This window comes from Schistocerca nitens, chromosome 2, assembly GCF_023898315.1.
Source record: "Schistocerca nitens isolate TAMUIC-IGC-003100 chromosome 2, iqSchNite1.1, whole genome shotgun sequence".
In the NCBI taxonomy this organism is placed as follows: Eukaryota; Metazoa; Arthropoda; class Insecta; order Orthoptera; family Acrididae; genus Schistocerca; species Schistocerca nitens.
In genome coordinates this window covers 525,747,372-525,767,913 of record NC_064615.1, presented here as the reverse complement: position 1 = coordinate 525,767,913, position 20,542 = coordinate 525,747,372, and the positions used below count along the sequence as shown (strand labels likewise).

Here is a 20,542-nt window from a genome sequence, read left to right as displayed (position 1 = left end):
ATTTCTGTCATTTGTAAAGTCCACTGCATGAGAATGTTTAACTGCTTTCACCAGAACTGACGGAGAACAAGGGAACTATGCGGGAGCTCAACACAAACTTCCAGAGGCTGTTGCCAACTGACATTCCTGTTAAGAGGGAGGAACGCATCACCGTTGCTCGAGACATTAAGAGGTTCTACTTTGAAAATCAACCTCTGGAAGATTCAACCGTCGAAATGTATGCTGATGTAAGTCCAACGTAGTTAGTATAATTAATTTCTTCTTTCCTTAGACAGCTCTGTGTATAAATGTATGTATAATTTTACTGCAGCCAAACACACTCAATATCTCGCAGGGAAATTTTGAGAAAATTAGCAACATTTTATTTCTAGCAAAATGTTTTTGAAAGAAATAACACAAAACTGTAATGTGGCCCCGGAGCTTAACATAATGAAACAGTGAAAGCGAACACGTTTTATACACCAAATATGACATCTACCAGGAGAATGAAAAAGCAGTTTCTCTGTGTTTGTACATGGCTAATTTGTACCCTACAGATTGAGAACGTATTCTGAAGCCACAGAATTATGCTGCTCACCGCATAAGCGAAAAAATAATGAGGCAAATTAGAAAACATACACTTCATTGAGAATGTTCTAAGTATCAAACAAGGAAACTGACGATCTAAGCGACAATAAGAAAGTCACGCTATCTCATTCTGGAACCCCGAAATATACTCGTATGTACATAAATATCACCGTTACCGGTTTATAACACATATGTTTACCTTCGTTACATTTTTTTATGTTTATGTTAGTTGCCTGTTTCTTGCCAGCTACTAACAACAGCAATTTTAAAATAAAGTTAACTGCTATCTGCAGACAAATTGTCGATTCACAACTGTTAACGGCGCTACTTGTGTAAACAATTAGCATTGCTTAACATTGCTGATTGCTGTTTTCTTCTGTGTAAGGATCAACTTATTTTTGTACACAGCCACACTCTGAAAAATTTCTGCGGTTTCTGAGAAAAAAAAAAAAAAAAACAGGAAGTAAGTGTTTGTAGAAAGCGCCTTTACTACTGGGGCCCCCCGTTATATCTGCGATAACACAAATACAGAAATACAACATTAGGTGTTTAGCTAGTACAAATGAAATGAATGAGTTACCACTTCCGACTTTTTTTTTTTTTTTAATTTTGGAAAATTTAAAATAATAGCGTATGTAATCATCATTTAAGTTTCACAGATTCTTAAAAAGATCTATAATGAAATTTTAACATTTCACCTTACAAATTCATTATGTAACTTCTATAATATACAACCATAGCTTGGCTCAAAGATGTCTGATAGACTTTCACCTTGGTTTGTCACCTGGATGAAGTCAAGGAGCATGCAACAGTGTATAGGGAACAGGGAAGCACCGAAGAACGCGTTTTGTGAAAAGCTCTTCATATTTATTGGAAGATCGTCATCAATTATATCTATTTTATTGTGTGTTCTTTACTTCCGCTCAGAGACTCTATACATTCCAAATGCACAGTTCCTTCGCCGAATATGGTTCAAATGGCTCTGAGCACTATGGGACTCAACATCTTAGGTCATAAGTCCCCTAGAACTTAGAACTACTTAAACCTAACTAACCTAAGGACATCACACACACCCATGCCCGAGGCAGGATTCGAACCTGCGACCGTAGCAGTCCAGCGGTTCCGGACTGCAGCGCCAGAACCGCTAGACCACCGCGGCCGGCTTCGCCGAATAAATATGGTTACAGTTTTAAATATGTTACGTTTGTCTTTCTTTACGAGAGAAGTTACACATGTCATTCCAAACTAATACCTTTAGCAGCAAGAATGGCGCAGTGTTAGGAGTGAGTACAAGCTTTGAGTTTGCTGCAAGAAGCCACAGTACTACTGTACTATGGATAACAAGTGCATCACAGTGTGGGTGCAGCAGTTGTAAGTGTGAACTATGCGCAGCATAACGTCGGAATTGAACTCCGATTCGCCGTACAATTCTGGCGGTATATGGACCAAATATAGTGTCACGCACAGGCATAAAGAAATGGTGCCAACAATTTCACGAAGTCCGCAAAGACATGGATGACGCTTATCGCCAAGGCTGGCCATCGAGATCGACCAAATACGTTAACGACCAGGTAGTCAAATCGAGTTGCTGAATCGCAACGGACGCAATTTTCAAACGATGAGGACGTTAACACAGCGTTTCTCGAATGGCTCCGTGAGAAGGTACCGACCGTCGGTTACAGCTACTTGGAGACAATGTTGTGATGTATCTCTGTGAAACTCAAGTCTAGTCCATAACTGAATAAAAGTTACTTGGTCTCCTTTAACAAAATGCAACTTGCTTTTTGAAGTGACCTCGTAATTTCCTTTTAATTAAACAACCTGCTACTGATTTTGAAGCTTTTCTCTATGTCTTGTCTCTTCATCTGTTCTGAAGTACTAAACCCAAAATATGCTTTGCATGTTCCACTCTGCCTTGCAATATCGTCCTTCTATTGTTACTTGCAGTAAATTCCAATCATGGATGCCATGGAAAATTATAAAGTAATTCGGTGGGGATCCCCTATGCTGCTATCTTATAAATAGTACACAATAAAAGCTTGAGCTTCAAGTCGATCGTCAAATGGTTTCTCTGGTTTCCTTCACTTTGCACAGATGTAAATTGTTGACGCCAATAAGAAGTGATCCAATTCAATACCCTTTCCTCGACAAACTTTAGTGGCTACAATCTGTCCAGGAGATCCCTCATTTATTATTATAGAATTTATAATAGATCTATATCCTCTTGATGAACAGGTAAATTTGTGAATATTTTTCTTCCTAAATAAATTATTACTAATTTTTGCATGATTAAATGTAGCACATTCTCGAAGTATTGTTCCGATATAACGCAAAATACACAACTCTGAAAGCACACTCAGAATTATGGGAACGCTTTATTAGCAGTATTGAGCACGATCTACATGGCATAACAACTACCACCTATAAAGTGATGAAATCACTGAACAGACAAAGAAAGGATCGTAAGTATGTGGTAATAATATAGGACAGTAGGGGCAAGTAGCTCATTATAAAAAATTATGGTATGATGATAGTCTAATCCAGATATTATCTGAACTTAATTGTATGAAAGATCTAGACGGTGATGATTTGGGAGGAAGGAAGGTAGACGGTGATGATTTGGGAGAAATATATATATATATATATATATATATATATATATATATATATATATATATATATATATATATATAGCCCGGTTTTAGGAAGTTATCTGACATTGTAATTGAATACGACTTTAAAACAATCAAAACACGTTCATAATATCTGTCGACGTACAATGTCGCATGAGAATGTAAAATGATGCGCGACGGTCTAAATTCTCAGGGATATGACATCGCAAGGACGGCTGTAGGTGATGCATTTTATTTCATAAACGTCAGATATCTCTAGTACCTTTACCTTCCCTAAAACCAGGCTGTTCCTTATACAACAGATCCTGAGAATTTAGACCGTCCTGCATAATTTTACGTTGTCAAGCGACATTTCATATCGACAGATATTATGAACGTGTTTTGATTGTTTTAAGGTCGTATACAAACGCAATGTCAGGTGTATCTAGGACCTCGACCTTCCCTAAAACCGGACTTTTACTCGTATAACAGATCCTTGGTTTTATTTTACATATATATGAATGAAAAAGGAAACTATGGATGGATCCGCTGTATGACGAAAAGCCTTGTTTTAAGGAAGGTAAAGGTACTACAGAGTTTTGACGATTATGAAATGAGATGCAACACCTACAGCCGTCCTTGTGACGTCATTTATTATATGGCTACCAGTTTCGGTGCTTCAGTACACCATCATCAGGTATATATATATATATATATATATATATATATATATATGAGCATTTACATTGTCAAGCGATATTTTATGTCGACAAATATTATGAGCGTGTTTTGATTGTTTTAAAGTCGTATTCAAACGCAATGTCAAATATGTATAGGACCTTGACCTTTCCTAGAGAGAGAGAGAGAGAGAGAGAGAGAGAGATAGAGAGAGTCACTATCCAGGATGCATGAGTTGTTGAACCGATTGTGCTATAGTTCTCGCACTCTCCCCATGCTGTCTTCCGGATGGCGTGGACAATATTTTTCTCAAAAGTCATTTAGTTGGCACTTCCAGCAATGACTTAAGAATTCCAAAGGCAGATTTTCTATTCCTTCTGCCTTATTTGTTCGCCAATCTTCTTAAGCTCTATTAAACGCTTCTGAGGGATCAAATACGACCTCCTTATCGACCCCAACTTCTTCTTTTGTCATCAGACACTTCCTCCCCTCGCAGAGCGTCTCAGTGTACTGTTTCCACCTGCCCTGTGTCGCCTGTGTGTTTCACAACTGGATTCCTAATATCTCTTAAAGTTGACGACCAGGCCTTTAATTTCACCGATGACTGCTTTGACTCTTCTATAACCTGAATCTGTCCTTCCGGCGACCAGATAACTTTCCATTTTTTACACTTTTGATGCAGCCAATTAATTTCCTTCCTAAGTGACTTGTATTGCAGTTTTACTTCGTTTTCATGAATATTTTTACACAATTAAAGCAATTCTTCTGTTATCCATGGCTTCTTCACAGTTACCTTCTAGTTCCATAGCTTCCTGTCCAACGTCTGATATCTCCTTTTTAGGGATGTCCATTTTTCTTACTCTTACTTGCCTACTGAGGTGTTCATTATGAAATTATCTACGCCATCAGGCAACCTGAAATTCACTTCAGCGTTAATCAGTACCTCAGTTGCCATTTCTCTACACATCGGTTCTTCGTGGCCAGGGTAAGTAGTGCAACTGGCAATGAGAGTACGTTCCCTCTCTTCCTCTGTAACATAAATAACAAGCAGATTACAGCTTATGAATTGTTTATATCAATCATATTCTTTATATTCAACGAACACTAGTTCCTAATTGATTTTCTGTACGATTATTGGTGCGTATACCTCCGATCACGGAGACCTCTGTCGAAAGTCTCTAAAAAAATATTTCTATATTTCTTATGTGACGATGTTTTTGTGTTGCATAGCACACAAAATAGTGTCTCAACGTGTCACTAAAATTCAAAGAACGTTTCATTGCGTGGGGCACGATACGTGGGGATTCGGCACTTTCACTGTCACCACTGCGTAGTAACGCCTCACGACCCTCTTCCGCGCCACTGTTTTCTTTGGTTTAGCCTAAATGAAAGAATGCCACACTTCCTTTCGAATATGTTGATAATGAATAAGTATCGTTTTTAGCCAGGACTACAGAGTGAACCTATAATCCTCCAAAAGTCTGGCAGCTGTATTAGAGCTTACGAACGAGGTTGATGAATCTAAGTCTTAAGACCTTTCTCTTGTTACAGCTGCGCGGTGACATCGTCTTCTATTACCCTGCCCTTGTGGCGGCACGGGTGCAGTCTGCAGTCGCCGGAGCACAGCCGGTGTATTTCTATCACTTCGACGTCGTCACCAATCTTAACATGTCCAAGAAGATCTTAACTAAAGAAGACATTGCAGGTAAACAAATAATTCTGGACATGAAAATCTCCTAGCATTTTTCGAGCACAAATTACAGAATATCGAAGTCCCATACTTAATCGAAGTATAAGAGGCGATCAGAAGGTTCCCGATAGAATGCCGTGCAGTCCAGAATCGGTATGCTGAACAGGAAAATTTGCCATGACCATGATCCAATTTTCCAACCGATGCACCAGGTTCAAGATATCCGTTTGGTAAAACAACGTGTCCTCCTGCGCTAAGAAGTCCATAACTGCCTGCTGCACGTCCTCCTCCGACAGGCATTCAAGGCCTCTTATAAGGGACCGAAGGCTTTATGTTCATGTGGTGGGGTACCAAGACTGAAAGACGGGCGCTCGAGTGTCGAGTGTACTGGAGAAGGCTGGCTTCCAGATCGACCGACATCTTATGTCAAATCGCGTCCAGCACTGAACATGGCGCACCATTCCATAACGTTGGTTTTCGACAGCCATGCTGCCTCCATTCTTCATTCTCCAGTCCATACCTAACGGTGTTTGTCCCCCGGCAGCCAAGAAAAGAATAATAGCCCGTTGATCCCGTTAGGACTCACTTGTTAATAATGTCGAAATTATAGCTGTGAGGACGGTTCGTGAGTCGTACTTGGGTAGCTCAGTCGGTAGAGCACTTGCTCGCGAAAGGCAAAACTCCCGAGTTCGAGTCTCGATCCGGAACACAGTTTTAATCTGCCAGGAAGTTTCATATCAGCGCACACTTCGCTGTAGAGTGAAAATTTCATTCTAGAAACATCCCTCAGGCTGTGGCTAAGTCATATCTCCGCAATATCCTTTCTTCCAGGAGAGCTAGTTCTGCAAGGTTCGCAGGAGAGCTTCTATGAAGTTTGGAAGGTAGGAGACGAGGTGCTGGCAGAATTAAAGCTGTGAGGACGGGGCGTGAATCGTGCTTGGGTAGCTCAGTTGGTAGAGCACTTGCCCGCGAAAGGCAAAAATCCCGAGTTCGAGTCTGGTCCGGAACACAGTTCTAATCTGCCAGGAATTTTCATATCAGCGCACACTCCGCTGCAGAGAGGAAATTTCATTCTAGAATGTCATCATAATTTACGTTTTCGCATTTATCTCTCACACGTCGCAAAGTCACGAATGTCAAAGTAATCTCCCGCATATTTTCCAGTGCTTATATATCCGAAATGAAGTGGCGCTATGATGCATACACGCTGCAGGAGCGCCCTAAAGGGAAACTTTTTGATCACCTTTATAAAAAGTTACAGGTGTAATTGTATGATTTCATGTTGAACCACTTTTAAAGAAAATAAATAGTATACTATCTAACAGACCCTGCAGTGATAATTGATTATATTTATAGGAGCCTCTCATGGCGATGACGTCGGCTACTTGTTCTCGGGAGAAATGTATAAAGACGTACCCAAAGGACCAGAAACAGTGGAAGGAAAAGTAATAGCGCGTATGACCCGTATGTGGACGAACTTCGCCACTAAGGGGTAAGTACTGTAGCTGAATAGTACTATAACTTGCGATAATATATCTCTGTCGTTCTATACTGTAGATGTGGATATTCTTCATCAACTCGACTTACACAATGACAAGGTATTTAGTTCTAAAATAAAATAAAAACACACTTGTCAACATAAGAACTGAAATACGTAATAACAAAGGTATGTAAACTCGTCGTACAAAACACTTGTAATCCCCTTAACAGTACACGCTGGTACTTTTTGGAGCAGAATTGCTTATGTTCGGTCATGTGACCATCCACTACAGGTGTAAGTCAGGGCAGTGTAGTGCGGTGTACGTGCTAGTCAGTTGTATGGGATCAGAGCAGTGAGATCGGTCGACGTGATGACGTGACTAACTTACAGAAGCCATATAGCCTAGACTTTCCATGACCATACAGCGAATAAAGTTGGCCGATTTGTTGTACCACCTTGCACCGTCTATCGTAATAGCTAGGTAGGACAAGTCTGCTAAATTTCCATGAAATAATGGATCACTTTCGTTGCGCCTCCGGGGTTGTAAACTTAATTATTCCAAGGATCGTATAAAGAATTTCAACAGCGTTCAGAGCATAGTTGTTTCTTATTGGTCAGTGGGTCGCATGCGATTGAAAATGGAGAAAACCAAATTTCGTGCTGTTATTAAACATATTCGTTTGAGGGTGTGATCTGCCGTACAACTAAAAACAGAACTGGATGAAGTTCAGAGTCTGCAACATCACTAAAGACCATTTACTTTTCAATCAATAAATTTAAAAGTGGTCGGAAAAGCACTGAACACGAAGCACGGTCCTTCTCTCCAGTTGTGATCACCGCAATGGAAACGGTTGGCAAAGTCAACGATAAGATAACGCAAGATCGCCGAATTAAAATCCGTGTGATTGCTGAGGCTGTAGGCATCGGAACTGAGAGAATGCATAATATCCTGCAAAGAGGATTGGCAATGAAGAAGATGTGTGCGTGGTGGGGTGCCGCGATTGCTAACAATCGATCAAAAGCGCATCTCACACAACAATTCAGCCGAATGTCTGGCGATGTTTAATCGCAGTCCACAAGACTTTTTGCGTCAGTTTGTAACTGCTGATGATACATAGGTCCATCATTACTTCAAATGGCTCTGAGCACTATGGACTTAACATCTATGGTCATCAGTCCCCTAGAACTTAGAACTACTTAAACCTAACCAACCTAAGGACATCACACACATCCATGCCCGAGGCAGGATTCGAACCTGCGACCGTAGCAGTCGCGCGGCTCCGGACTGAGCGCCTAGAACCTCCATCATTACTCACCAGATTCCAAACAGCAGTCAAAGAAGTTCACTGAAGAAAGCAAGGATCATTTTTTGTCTGCTAGTAGAGTGTTTAGGTGTCTACCACTGGTTTCTTTTAGTTGTTTGGATTTCCAGGGAATAATTCTATAGAAAACATGGAAATATACAGAAACATTTCTAAACTCTGTTCTTCATTTTTGGATCTACTGAAACTTGCTTTGCCTCAAAGAAGACCTAGATGGGCACACAAAAATTTGCTCTTTTTCCAGGATAAATCACCATCCTACACATCAGTGATAATAGTGGCGGAAGTTGCTGAAATGGGCATTACATTGGTTCCTCAGCCACCCTATTAGTGATAGTTGCAGTCAAGGAGTATTTTTGCAGTCAACTATTATTTTCATAGTTTGACAGAACGTATTTTTCCTATTGGATGAAAAAGCTGGAGCATCGCTGTAACAACCGTATACCCCTCGAAAGAAACTATGTCGAGAAGTAAGGAAAAATGTTTACGAAACAAACTTTTTTATCAGACTTATCAAATCACCTTCGAACTAAGTATAGCCATGTAACATGCCGTAAGAGCAGTAGGTGTATAAAAATCCTAACCGACCTAGACCGGAGACATGTGTTACACCTTACTACCGACTGTCGGTTTGAAACCCGACAGGAATTGCTGCTATCAGTGAATGCAGCCCCATATCAACCAGTTTTCGAACAATCATTGCGAAAGAGACTGCATGGAAGGAAAACTTGGATTCAGGTGCCTCGCAAATGACCAGTGCTTCCTGCGACACTGCCTGACAGCCAGCTGGAAGCGTGCTGAGTGGTCCAAAGAGTTGAGATTTGGCCCTATTTCAGATGATTTAAGGCGATGAATGCACAGAAAGCCCGACGAAGTGTTTATTCCGCAGTGGGTGGAGGGCTGCGTTTAGGTTGGAGAAGATTCTGTGATGCTAGTGAGAGTTAATTTCGTGAACTGGAGCCAGGTCATAAGTCTATCGCAGGGCTTAACAACTGGCCGGTTTTGAGCACGAGTACTCGCGTCTGCTCAGGCACCTGCTCGCGAGCAGCTGCAAGGTCGCGGAGTGGGCGGGGAGGGGAGGGAGGGGAAATGCGCGCGCACGTTTGACTAGGGCCGCAGCGTGCCTATTGAATTCGCGCCGACTGTGAAACGTTTAAAGTACTACGATCAGCTCGTAACAGTCACTTCGCTGGTTAAGAATCATGTGAAGTCGCCGTTGTGTAACCCCAACCATGCTTTCGCAGTTCAACCCCCATTGGGAGGAATTGTATCTGTTTACTGAAAAAGATGGTGTTGCAAAATGATTAGTATGTAACAAAACGCTGAATTCTTTTACGAAATTTAATTTGCAGCGACATTATATGTCATACCACGCGAAAGACTACGGACGTGGAAAATGTGATTGACCAGATCGTGCACAGGAAGTTATTAAACTTAAAAGGAAGCTATCCGAAGAAGATCTGGACGACGAAGAAAAATTAACTGAGGCAGCTCTCAGAGTGAGTTACAAAATTGCTTTATTTTTAGCAAAATCCCTGCACCCCTTCACTGATGGCGATTTAATAAAAGATGGTTTTGTAGTTGCAGCGGAACATTTGTGTCTATCTCAAGCTGAACAGTTTCGGATTGTGCCATTATCTGACATGACCATTATGCGTCGCATACAGGACATGGCAGACGACGTCCAGAGCCAGTTTGCAAATATCTGTAAAGATTTTATGGCGTATTCTCTAGCTCTAGACGAAAGTGTTGATATCACTGGAACAGCGCAGCTTGCCATATTTATTAGAGGTGTTAATAGAGATCTTCAGGTGAGGGAGGAGCTCCTCGATGTAGTAGCCATGAAGAACACAACAACCGGAGGTGATATTTTAAGTAGCGTTGAAGAAAGTGTTGAAAATATAGGATTGTCGTGGAATTCTTTAGTTTCAGTGTCTACAGATGGTAGAAACATACACTAAGCTAATAAAATTATGAGGCATGTGTACATTCTCCTTTATTTGTTTCATTTGTCGCAGTAATAATTCGTGTGTGATATCCCTGCAGGTGGCCGCGGATTTACATCGACTGGCGGCAGCTGTTGTGTACCCCACATGACTCTCCCCACTCTCCGCTCTAGTCCGCTGGTCCGGTAGTGGGGGTAGCGTGCTCGCGCTGCTCCGTGCTCGCGCCTTGCTGCTCACAGCTTGCTCCGCGAGCACGTATGTTGTGAAGCCCTGGTCTATCGCGTCCTCCACCATTCCATCCGACGCGGAGTGCGACCAGGTTGTGAGGGAAGGGACCAGGAGTGATAGAAGTATAAAAAGGGTATAAATAATTATAGCGAAGACGCCCATTCTACAGCTATCACCTAAGAGTTACGGCAAGGTACGCAGTCGAGATATCGTGTTACATAAAGGACTGTATACACTCTAGAGCAATACAAACGTGCTGAGATCACTCGTTGCATGTCGTCCACTGAACAGTCACGACGCATTTGCTCCAGTCTGTGCCAGTTGCGATGGCTCCCTTTTCTTGTACATCTCCCATGTGAGGTGAGTTTCTGCGAGAACGTACTGCACGTTTTACCTGTTCCAAAAAGCAATCACAGTTGGGTGTAACTCAATCTACGTCTACATCTACATCTCCCATGGATACTCTGCAAAACACAATTAAGTGCTTGGTAGAGGGTTTATCGAACCACCTACACAACTCTCTATTATTCAGTTCTCGTATAGCGCGCGGAAGGAACGAACACATATATCATTCCGTGTGAGCTCTGATTTCTCTTATTTTATCGTGGTGATCGTTTCTCTCTATGTAGTTTGGTGTCAACAAAATATTTTAGCATTCGGAGGAGAAAGTTGGTGATTAGAATTTCCTTGAGATGATTCTCTCGCAACGAAAAACGCCTTTCTTTTAATATTGTCCAGCCCAAATCATGTATCATTTCAGTGACACTCTCTCCCATTTTTCGCGATAATACAAAACGTCCTGTTCTCTTTTGAACGTTTTCGATGTACTCCGTCAGTCATATCTCGTAAGGATTCCACATCACACAGCAGTATTGTAAAAGAGGACGGATAAGCGTAGTGTAGGCAGTCTCCTTAGTAGATCTGTTAATTACCTAAGTGTCCTGCCAATAAAACACAGTCTTTTGTTAGCCTTCCCCACAACATTTTCTGTGTATTCCTTCCAATTTAAGTTGTTCGTAATTGTAATTCCTATGTATTTGACTGATTTATGGTGCAACCGAAGTATAACAAATTCCTTTTAGCACTCATGTGGATGACCTAAAACTTTTCATTATTTAGGGTCTATTGCCAATCTTCGCTCCATCCAGATATCTTTCTAAATCGTTTTGCAATTTGTTTTGATCTTCTGGTTACTTTATTAGTCGATATACGACTGCGTCATCTGCAAACATCCTAAGACCACTGCTCAGATTGTCTCCCATTTCGTTTATATAGATAAGGAACAGCAAAGGGCCTATAGATGTAACACTACCTTGGGGAACGCCAGAAATCACTTCTGTTTCACTTAGTGACTTACCGGCAATTACTACGAAATGTGACCTCTCTGAGAGGGCCGGCCGCTGCCTCGGACATGGATGTGTGTCATGTCCTTTGGTTAGTTAGGTTTAAGTAGTTCAAGATTCTAGGGGACTGATAACCTCAGATGTTAAGTCCCATAGCGCTCAGAGTCATTTTTTTCTCTGACAGGAAATCAAAAATCCAGTCACATAACTGAGACGATATACCATAAGCATACAATTTCACTACATGGCGCTTGTGTCGTACAGTGTCAAAAGCCTTCAGGAAATCCATATACAGGGTGGTCCATTGATGGTGATCGGGCCAAATATCTCACGAAATAAGTGTCAAACTAAAAAACTACAAGGAACGAAACTTGTCTAGCCTGAAGGGGGAAAACCAGATGGCGCTGTGGTTGGCCCGTTAGATGGTGCTGCCATAGGTCAAACGGATATCAATTGCGTTTTTTAAAATAGGAACCCCCATTTTTTATTACATATTCGTGTAGTACGTACAGAAATATGAATGTTTTAGTTGGACCACTTTTTTCGCTTTGTGATAGATGGCTCTTCAATAGCGACAAACATATGGCTCACAATTTTAGATGAACAGGTATGTTTATTAAATTAAAGTACATAACTTAGATACGTTTGTCATTTTATTTCGATTGTTCCAATGTGGTACATGTACCTTTGTGAACTTATCATTTCTGAGAACGCATGCTGTTACAGCGTTATTACCTGTAAATACCACATTAATGGAATAAATGCTCAAAATGATGTCCGTCAACCAAATGCATTTGGCAGTACGTGTAACGACATTCCTCTCAACAGCGAGTAGTTCGCCTTCCGTAATGTTCGCACGTGCATTGACAATGCGCTGACGCATGTTGTCAGGCGTTGTCGGTGGATCACGATAGCAAATATCCTTCATCTTTCCCCACAGAAAGGGGGACGTCAGATCCAGTTAACGTGCGGGCAATGATATGGTGCTTCGACGACCAATCCACTTGTCATGAAATATGCTATTCAATACCGCTTCAACCGGACATCCATCATGTTGGAAGTACATCGCCATTCTGTCATGCAGTGAAACATCTTGTAGTAATATCGGTAGAACATTACGTTGGAAATCAGCATACATTGCACCACTTAGATTACCGTCGATACAATGGGGGAAAATTATCCTCCCTCCCATAGTGCCGCACCAGACAGTAACCCGCCAACATCGCTGATGTTCCACTTGTCGCAGGCATCGTGGATTTTCCGTTGCGCAATAGTGCATATTATGCCGGTTTACGTTACCGCTGTTGGTGAATGACGCTTCGTCGCTAAATAGAACGCGTGCAAAGAATCTCTTTCTCTTGTGCCCAGTGACAGAACCGTACACGACGTTCAAAGTCGTCGTCATGCAATTCCTTTTGCTACGGGTGCAATCGATGTTGATGTAGCATTCTCAACACCGACGTTTTGAGATTCCCTATTCTCGTGCAATTTGTCTGCTACTGATGTGCCGATGAGTCGCGACAGCAGCTAAAACACCTACTTCGGCATCATCATTTGTTGCGGTTCGTGGTTGACGTTTCACATGTGGCTGAACACTTCCTGTTTCCTGAAATAACGTAACTATCCGGCGAATGGTCCAGACACTTGGCTGATGTCGTCCAGGATACCTAGCAGCATACATAGCACACGCCAGTTGGGAATTTTGATCACCATAGCCATACATCAACACGATATCCACCTTTTCCGCAAATGATAAACTGTCCAGTTTAACACGTGTAATGTATCACGAAGCAAATACTGTTCGCACTGGCGAAATGTTACGTGATACCGAATCCTTATACGTTTATGACTATTACAGCGCCATCTATAACAAAGCGAAAAAAGTGGTCCAACTAAGTCATATTTCTTTACGTATTACACGAATAAGAAATGAAAAATAGTGGTTCCTGTTTAAAAAAAAACCAGTTGATATCTGTTTGATCTATGGCAGCGCGATCTAGCGGGCCAACAATAGCGCCATCTGGTTTCCCCCTTCAAACCAGACGAGTTTCGTTCGTTGTAGCTTTTTCGTTTGACGCTTATTTCGTGTGATATTTAGCCCGGTCTCTATCAATGGACCACCCTGTATACGTAATCGATCTGAAATCCCTTGTCAATAGCATTCAACACTTCATGAAAATTAAGAGCTAGTTTTGTTTCACAAAAACGATGCATCCTAATTCCATGTTGACTGTGTATCAATAGACCGTTTTCAAATGGTTCAGATGGCTCTGAGCACTATGAGACTTCACATCTGAGTTCATCAGTCCCCTAGAACGTAGAACAACTTAAACCTAACTAACCTAAAGACATCACACACATCCATATCCACGCTCGAGGCAGGATTCGAACCTGCGTCCGTAGTGGTCGCCCGCTTCCAGACTGTAGCGCCTAGAACCTCTCGGCCACTCCGGCCGGCTAGACCATTTTCTTTGAGGTAATTCATAATGTTCGAACACAGTATATGTTAGAAAATCCTGCTGCATATCGACGTTAATGATATGGGCCTGTAATTAAGTGGATAATTCCTACTACCTTCCTTGAATACTGGTGTGACCTGTGTAACTTTCCAGTATCTTTGGGTACGGATCTTTCGTCGAGCGAACGATTGTATATGATTGTTAAGTATGGAGCTAAGGCATCCGCATACTCTGAAAGGAACCTAATTGGATGCGGTCTAGATCAGAGGACTTTCCTTTATTATGTTATGTCAGTTGCTTCACCACACCGAGGACATTCTCTTCTACGTTACACATGTTGGCAGCTGTTCTCAATTCGAATTCTGGAATATGTACTTCGTCTTATTTTATGAAGGCATTTCGGTAGGCTGTGTTTAGTCACTCTACTTTGGCAGCACTGTCTTCGACAGGATCTCCATTGCTATCACGCAGACAAGGCATTGATTGTTTCTTGCCGCAAACATACTTCGCATACGACCAGAATGTCTTTGGATTTTCTGCCACGTTTCGAGACAAATTTTCGTTGTGGAAACTCTTATAAGTATCTCGCATTGAAGTCCGTGTTTAATTTCGAGTTTCTGTAAAAGATCGCCAGTCTTGGGGATTTTGCGTATGTTTGTAATGTTTATTTCTTAGTCTCTGGAACAGTGTTCTGATCCGTTTTGTGTACCAAGGAGGATCAGCTTCGTCCTTTGTTAATTTATTTGGTATAAATCTCTCAATTGCTACCGATACTATTTCTTTGAATTCAAGTCCCATCTGGTCTACACTTATTAATTTGGAATGAGTGGAGATTGTCTCTCAGGAATGCGTCAAGTGAATTTTATCGGCCTTTTTGAATAGGTTTATTTTTCGATTATTTTTGGAGGATTTGGGGGTTACAATATTCAGTCTCGCTACGAAAACCCTGTGTTCACTAATCCCTATATCCGTTTTGATGCTCGTTATTAATTCAATATTATTTTTTGCTAAGAGGTCAAGTGTGTTTTCACAAGCGTTTACTATTCTCGTGGGCTCATGAACTATCTGCTCGAAATAATATTCAGAGAATTAGTTTAGCACAATTTCAGGTGATGTTTTACGCATACCTTCGGACTTAAACATGTATTTTCGCCAACATATCGAGAGTAAATTAAAGTCACTACCAACTATAAACGTGTGAGTCTGGTACGTGTTTGAAATCAAATTCAAGTTTTCTTTGAACCTTTCAGCAACTGTATAATCTGAATTGAGAGGTCGGTAAGAGGATCGAATTATTATATTCTCGTTGCTAACAATGACCTCTGCCCATACTAACTCACAGGAACTATCTACTTCATTTTCGCGACAAGATGGACTACTTCTAACAGCAGCAAATACGCCAGCACCAACCGTGTTTAGCCATCCATTCCGATCGCTGTTAGGTTCTTCGCAAAAATTTTGGCTGAGCTTATCTCCGGCTTTATCCAACTTTCAGTGCCTATAACGATTTCAGCATCACTGTTTTCTACTAGCGCTTTGAGCTCTGGTACTTTCCCAACACTGCTACGACAATTTGCAATTGTTATACCGAGGGTTCCTGTGTCTACATTCTTCTTGTGTTCGGCCTGCGGCCTTTGTGACTGAAGCTAATCTTGTGTTTTTCCGGGACCCTCTAACCTAAAAAACACCCAGTCCACGCCACACAGCCCGTGCTACCCGTATAGCCTCCTCCTGCGTGTAGTGAACATCTGACCTATTCAGCGGAACCCGAAACTCAACCACCCTTTGACACAAGTCGAGGAATCTGCAGCCTAAATGGTCGCAAAACCGTCTGGCCTGTGATTCAGACCCTCCAATCGGCATTGTACTAGAGGTCCGCAATCAGTCCTGTTGACTATGCTTTAAGTGGTCAGCTCTGATTTCATCTTGCAAGCAAGACTGCCAGACTTCAACACTTCTGTTAGTCGCTCGAAATCAGAGAGTATCTCTGCTGATCCAAAGTGACACACATCATTGGTACCGACGTGAGTAACCACCTGCAGTTGGCTGCACCTTGTGCTCTTCATGGCATTCGGAAGGACCCTTTCCACATCTGGAATGACTCCACGCGGTATGCACACGGAGTGCACATTGGTTTCCTTTTCCTTCTTGTCAGCCAAGTCCCTAAGGGGCCCCATAACGTGCCTAACACTGGAGCTCCCAACTATCAATAATCCGAGACTCTGTTTTTGTCCGGATCTAGCAGGCTGATAGGTTTCCTCTGGAACAGGACAGGCGACAGAATCTGGCTCAGTAGCAGTGCCAAGCACAGACAGCACCTGGAACCTGTTTGTCAGACAAACCCGGGAGGCCTTACGTGCGGCCGCCCGGCAAGTCTTTCGCCGCCTGCTAAGCCCCGTGGCGACCTCCCACTCGACCACAGGTGAGGAGTCAACCTCAGTGCGAGCAGTAACCGGGGTGGCCACCGGTGAGGACCGATCGGAGGATTAGGACGTCCTAGACGTCCGTTGGATCCCCACGGCCGGTCCACAGTAGTGGCGCCCATCCACAGCAGCTTCAAGCTGTGTAACCGAAGTCATCGCAGTCTGAAGCTTAGAGCAAAGTGTCACCAACTCGGCTCGCATCAGCACACAACAATCGCAGATCCTGTCCATACTAAAGGAAAACTAAACTATGCAGATAAACGGACTATCGTCACGTGCTGCGTTACTGTACTATAGACCCTGAATAAAAGGCAGGAACTGTGTCTAATAGCTTAGATTACTATGCAGAGATTCAAAAACCTAACTACCTAAGCAAACAGGTGAAATTAAGTAATTCGTGCCTAATTAGGATCTTGTAGTATGTCACAAAATCGGTTTACTTTCCGACGCAAACAAAAACGCGAGAACTGTGGCTATTAGATACTAAATAAACACGCAGAAACTCAACAAACTAAACTATTACAGCACACAGATGATTTTACAAAATTCGTTCCTGGCTAGGAACTCGTAAAAGTCACGAAATCGGTTACTTCTCTGTTGCTGCTTGTGTCTCGCCAGGCTACTGGTGCCTGACTGCATTTCCTTGTGATGATTTCAACTTCTTGGCGGTGACTTATTTTCATCAAAGACGAACCCTTTGCCACTTTGCATAACTACGTAATAGGTTGGAGGAGCCTTGCCCGCTTCATATTAGTCTCGATAGTGATGAGAAGTGTCCGATACCCAGCGTGGTACCGATCCAAAACGTGAGTGTGCCATTTTCCAGCTGAACTGTCGTACTGCCTGCCTGAGATGTGCATTAGAGCCTTTCTGCCTGCCTGTAATTTCGAGTGGAAATATTGACAATAATTTTGTATTTTTTTATTGTTGTTTTGCTAACAGACATACGTAAAGACAAGTGTCCTTACTAATACTGAACAAACACACACACACACATACACACACACACACACACACACACACACACACACAGTCACACACACAAAGAGAGAGACAACAGGAAATGTTGCCTCTACTCTTCAATCACTATACAATATGTCAAAGGCCGTGCCGAGGCGGATACACCGGTTGTCGTCGGATGGTTGCAGTTGCGCCCCGCCGGGCGTGGCCAGCACCATCCTGGTACGCACCGCGCTATTGGGACAAACGTGGTGGTGGCGTGGTATTCCTGATCGCCAGTGTCCTGTATTAAACTCCAAACTTCTCCACAGTGTATTGTGAAGTGAGGGCACGCGACACTGTTGGTGATCTGTACGTCGGATGGGGGCGTTAAACTTGGCAGGCCATTTGGTACCATTCGAGAGGAGTAGACTTTGTGCTGGCACCAGGTTCCACCTACTAGCTCCTCCCCTCATCACGAACACGACAGTGCACTACACATTCACACCACCGCAGTCATCAACGCTTAAAAGACACACTTACATACACAGTTCTGACAGTTCGCGAACAAAATGAATCAGCAGACGCGGAGAATAGGAAAAACCTTTCCAGTCGGGCGACTGAACCTGTCCTTCTCGGTCCCACACCCATAAATGCCAGGCGACTTAACTTTTGCTTTACCAAACAAGAAAGAATCTTTACTGTTAACAAATATATCTTGCATTTTCCCCGTTACGGGCGAATTCTCATGAAACGAAGTAATATATTTCAATTCCATTGACAATTAAATCATGGCTTGCGCGAAGCGTATATTTTATGTGAGCGTAATTACTTGAAAGCCTTCCGATTTGAGAAGCAACTTTAACTGATCCATACTCAATTTTGAATCAGGAAATAATTTCTTAAACCTTTGGTATAATTTCCGAAAAATTGTTGTAAATATTCCAATGTTACCGTAAAACTTTCCCCTTTTTCATGAAAAATTTGACGCTGCATTATTGCCCCCTTGGATCAGAAATTATTAAGATCTAACTTGTACTACCCTTGACTCAAAATACAATATCTCGGAAACTGAACGAGGCCGGCTGGTGTGGCCGAGCGGTTCCAGGCGCTACAGTCTGGAACCACGCGACCGCTACGGTCGCAGGTTCGAATCCTGTCTCAGGCATGTATGTGTATGGTGTCCTTAGGTTAGTTAAGTTTAAGTAGTTCTAAGTTCTAGGGGACTGATGACCTCAGAAGTTAAGTCCCATAGTGCTCAGAGCGAAACTGAACGAGGTTTCCTCAGTGACAAACAGTGCCCTTATTATGGAGGTTGTGACGGATACTGAACTCCAAACTGCACGTCGCTTCATTTCCATTCCTTTTAAACTGTGTGGACAAAAGTCACGGGATAGGTGGTCCAGATAGAGGATGTGCTGCGTATGACAACCAATTGTGGGAGTGTAGACATGGTATGTCAGTGATCTGTTCCAGACAAATGGGTAGTGACCATAAGAGCATATCGCTAGGTATCTCAGACTGAACGTGGGATGATAATCGATACAAGACGCGTGGCTCATAGCATTTCGGAAGTAATACGAGAATTCTTGTTTTGTAGGTCAACAACATCTAGAACGGATTTTCAATACCGCAGACAATGTTTCCACATATAAACTGTCAGACTAGTATTTTGCGAATAGACATGACGTCACATCCGCATTGGATACCAATAGATTGCCGCTGATTTGAATGTGTGGTGTCAGGAACCCCTTCCTACTTAGATGAGGGACATATGCGCTGCATAGGAATTAGCATTCGCCATCCAACTCGCGTCCTGAAACTCCGAGAATAGTTACAGAGGGGGCACCAGGGAGGTTAACGTATCCATCAAATTGGCGGATAACCATGAAGCTTATCGGCTCTCTTTGCAAGTGACGCAGCGGAGACTTTTAGGATTGAACCTAGAATACCCGTAAACAGTTTTCTGGTCAAATAATGAACGTCACCACCTTTTCTTGTCAGATATCTACCCTTTCTGTTTACGAATTCGTTAATGTCACGCCATCTTGCTTTATTCAAATTCATATTGTTTGACTCTGTGTTGTACCATTTATGATTATAATTTTACAGAAATCCAACACCAGATCCTGATGATCCCATGCTACCTGTGACATGGACTCCATTCAAGAAAGACAATCGCTACTACTTGAACATCACAAAGGATGGACTGAGTGTCGAGAAAGACCTCCACAAGGAAAGAATGGATTTCTGGGACAAGCTCTACAGACAGTAAAAGCATGATTGTGCTCAAGACAAACGCCATGAATTGTGCTGCTACGCATTACAGCGTTATTCCCTAGACTCAGAAGTAACTTAACTGATTTATTTAGTGCGGTATCAGATCCATTTGTGCATGTTGCAACCAATAAACAAAGTTCCTACTGAGGAAATCTCAGGTCAGCAAATAAAAACTCAGAATATGACAAAACAAAACAAGTATTTCAGATCAGTTAATGAAGACACTGTCTGTGCTGAATAAAGTTCTTCAAAAAGTAGTAAACATGTTTATTGTCGTATCCTTTCCAGAGGTACAGCACGTCGTATAACCCAAAAATCTATAACGCCAGCTAACGAGAACTGGTCAGCAATCGGTCAGGCCGACAGTTGGTTTAACTGTTTTCTATTCCCCCTTACAACCAACAAACCAGACATGCAAATAACTGCATTGTGGAAATAAACACGTAAAAGACAAAGCAGGATGCACTGGCGGATGGTATGTGAAACTCTACGACTCAGACTAGTATGATTTGACGTTGTGTCAACTCAGGGACGGGGAAAAAATGGAAGACGAGCGGTCAGCTTTACCGTCGACG

The 20,542-nt window shown here is 42.3% G+C and overlaps 1 protein-coding gene across 2 annotated transcripts in view; it reads left to right on the top strand.

The window, feature by feature from the left end:
* LOC126236514 (juvenile hormone esterase-like) overlaps positions 1 to 20,211 on the top strand; it is a 98,720-nt gene extending 78,509 nt beyond the window's left edge. Inside the window, exons 7-10 of one of the 2 annotated variants that reach the window (XM_049945879.1) lie at positions 55 to 227; positions 5,409 to 5,562; positions 6,904 to 7,039; positions 19,800 to 20,211. In XM_049945879.1, coding sequence (XP_049801836.1) covers positions 55 to 227; positions 5,409 to 5,562; positions 6,904 to 7,039; positions 19,800 to 19,962 — 626 coding nt within the window. In that variant the 3' untranslated portion in view covers positions 19,963 to 20,211. The remainder of the gene's footprint in view (positions 1 to 54; positions 228 to 5,408; positions 5,563 to 6,903; positions 7,040 to 19,799) is intronic. The other variant, XM_049945880.1, reaches the window with a different exon arrangement.
* The last annotated feature ends 331 nt before the right edge of the window (positions 20,212 to 20,542 follow it).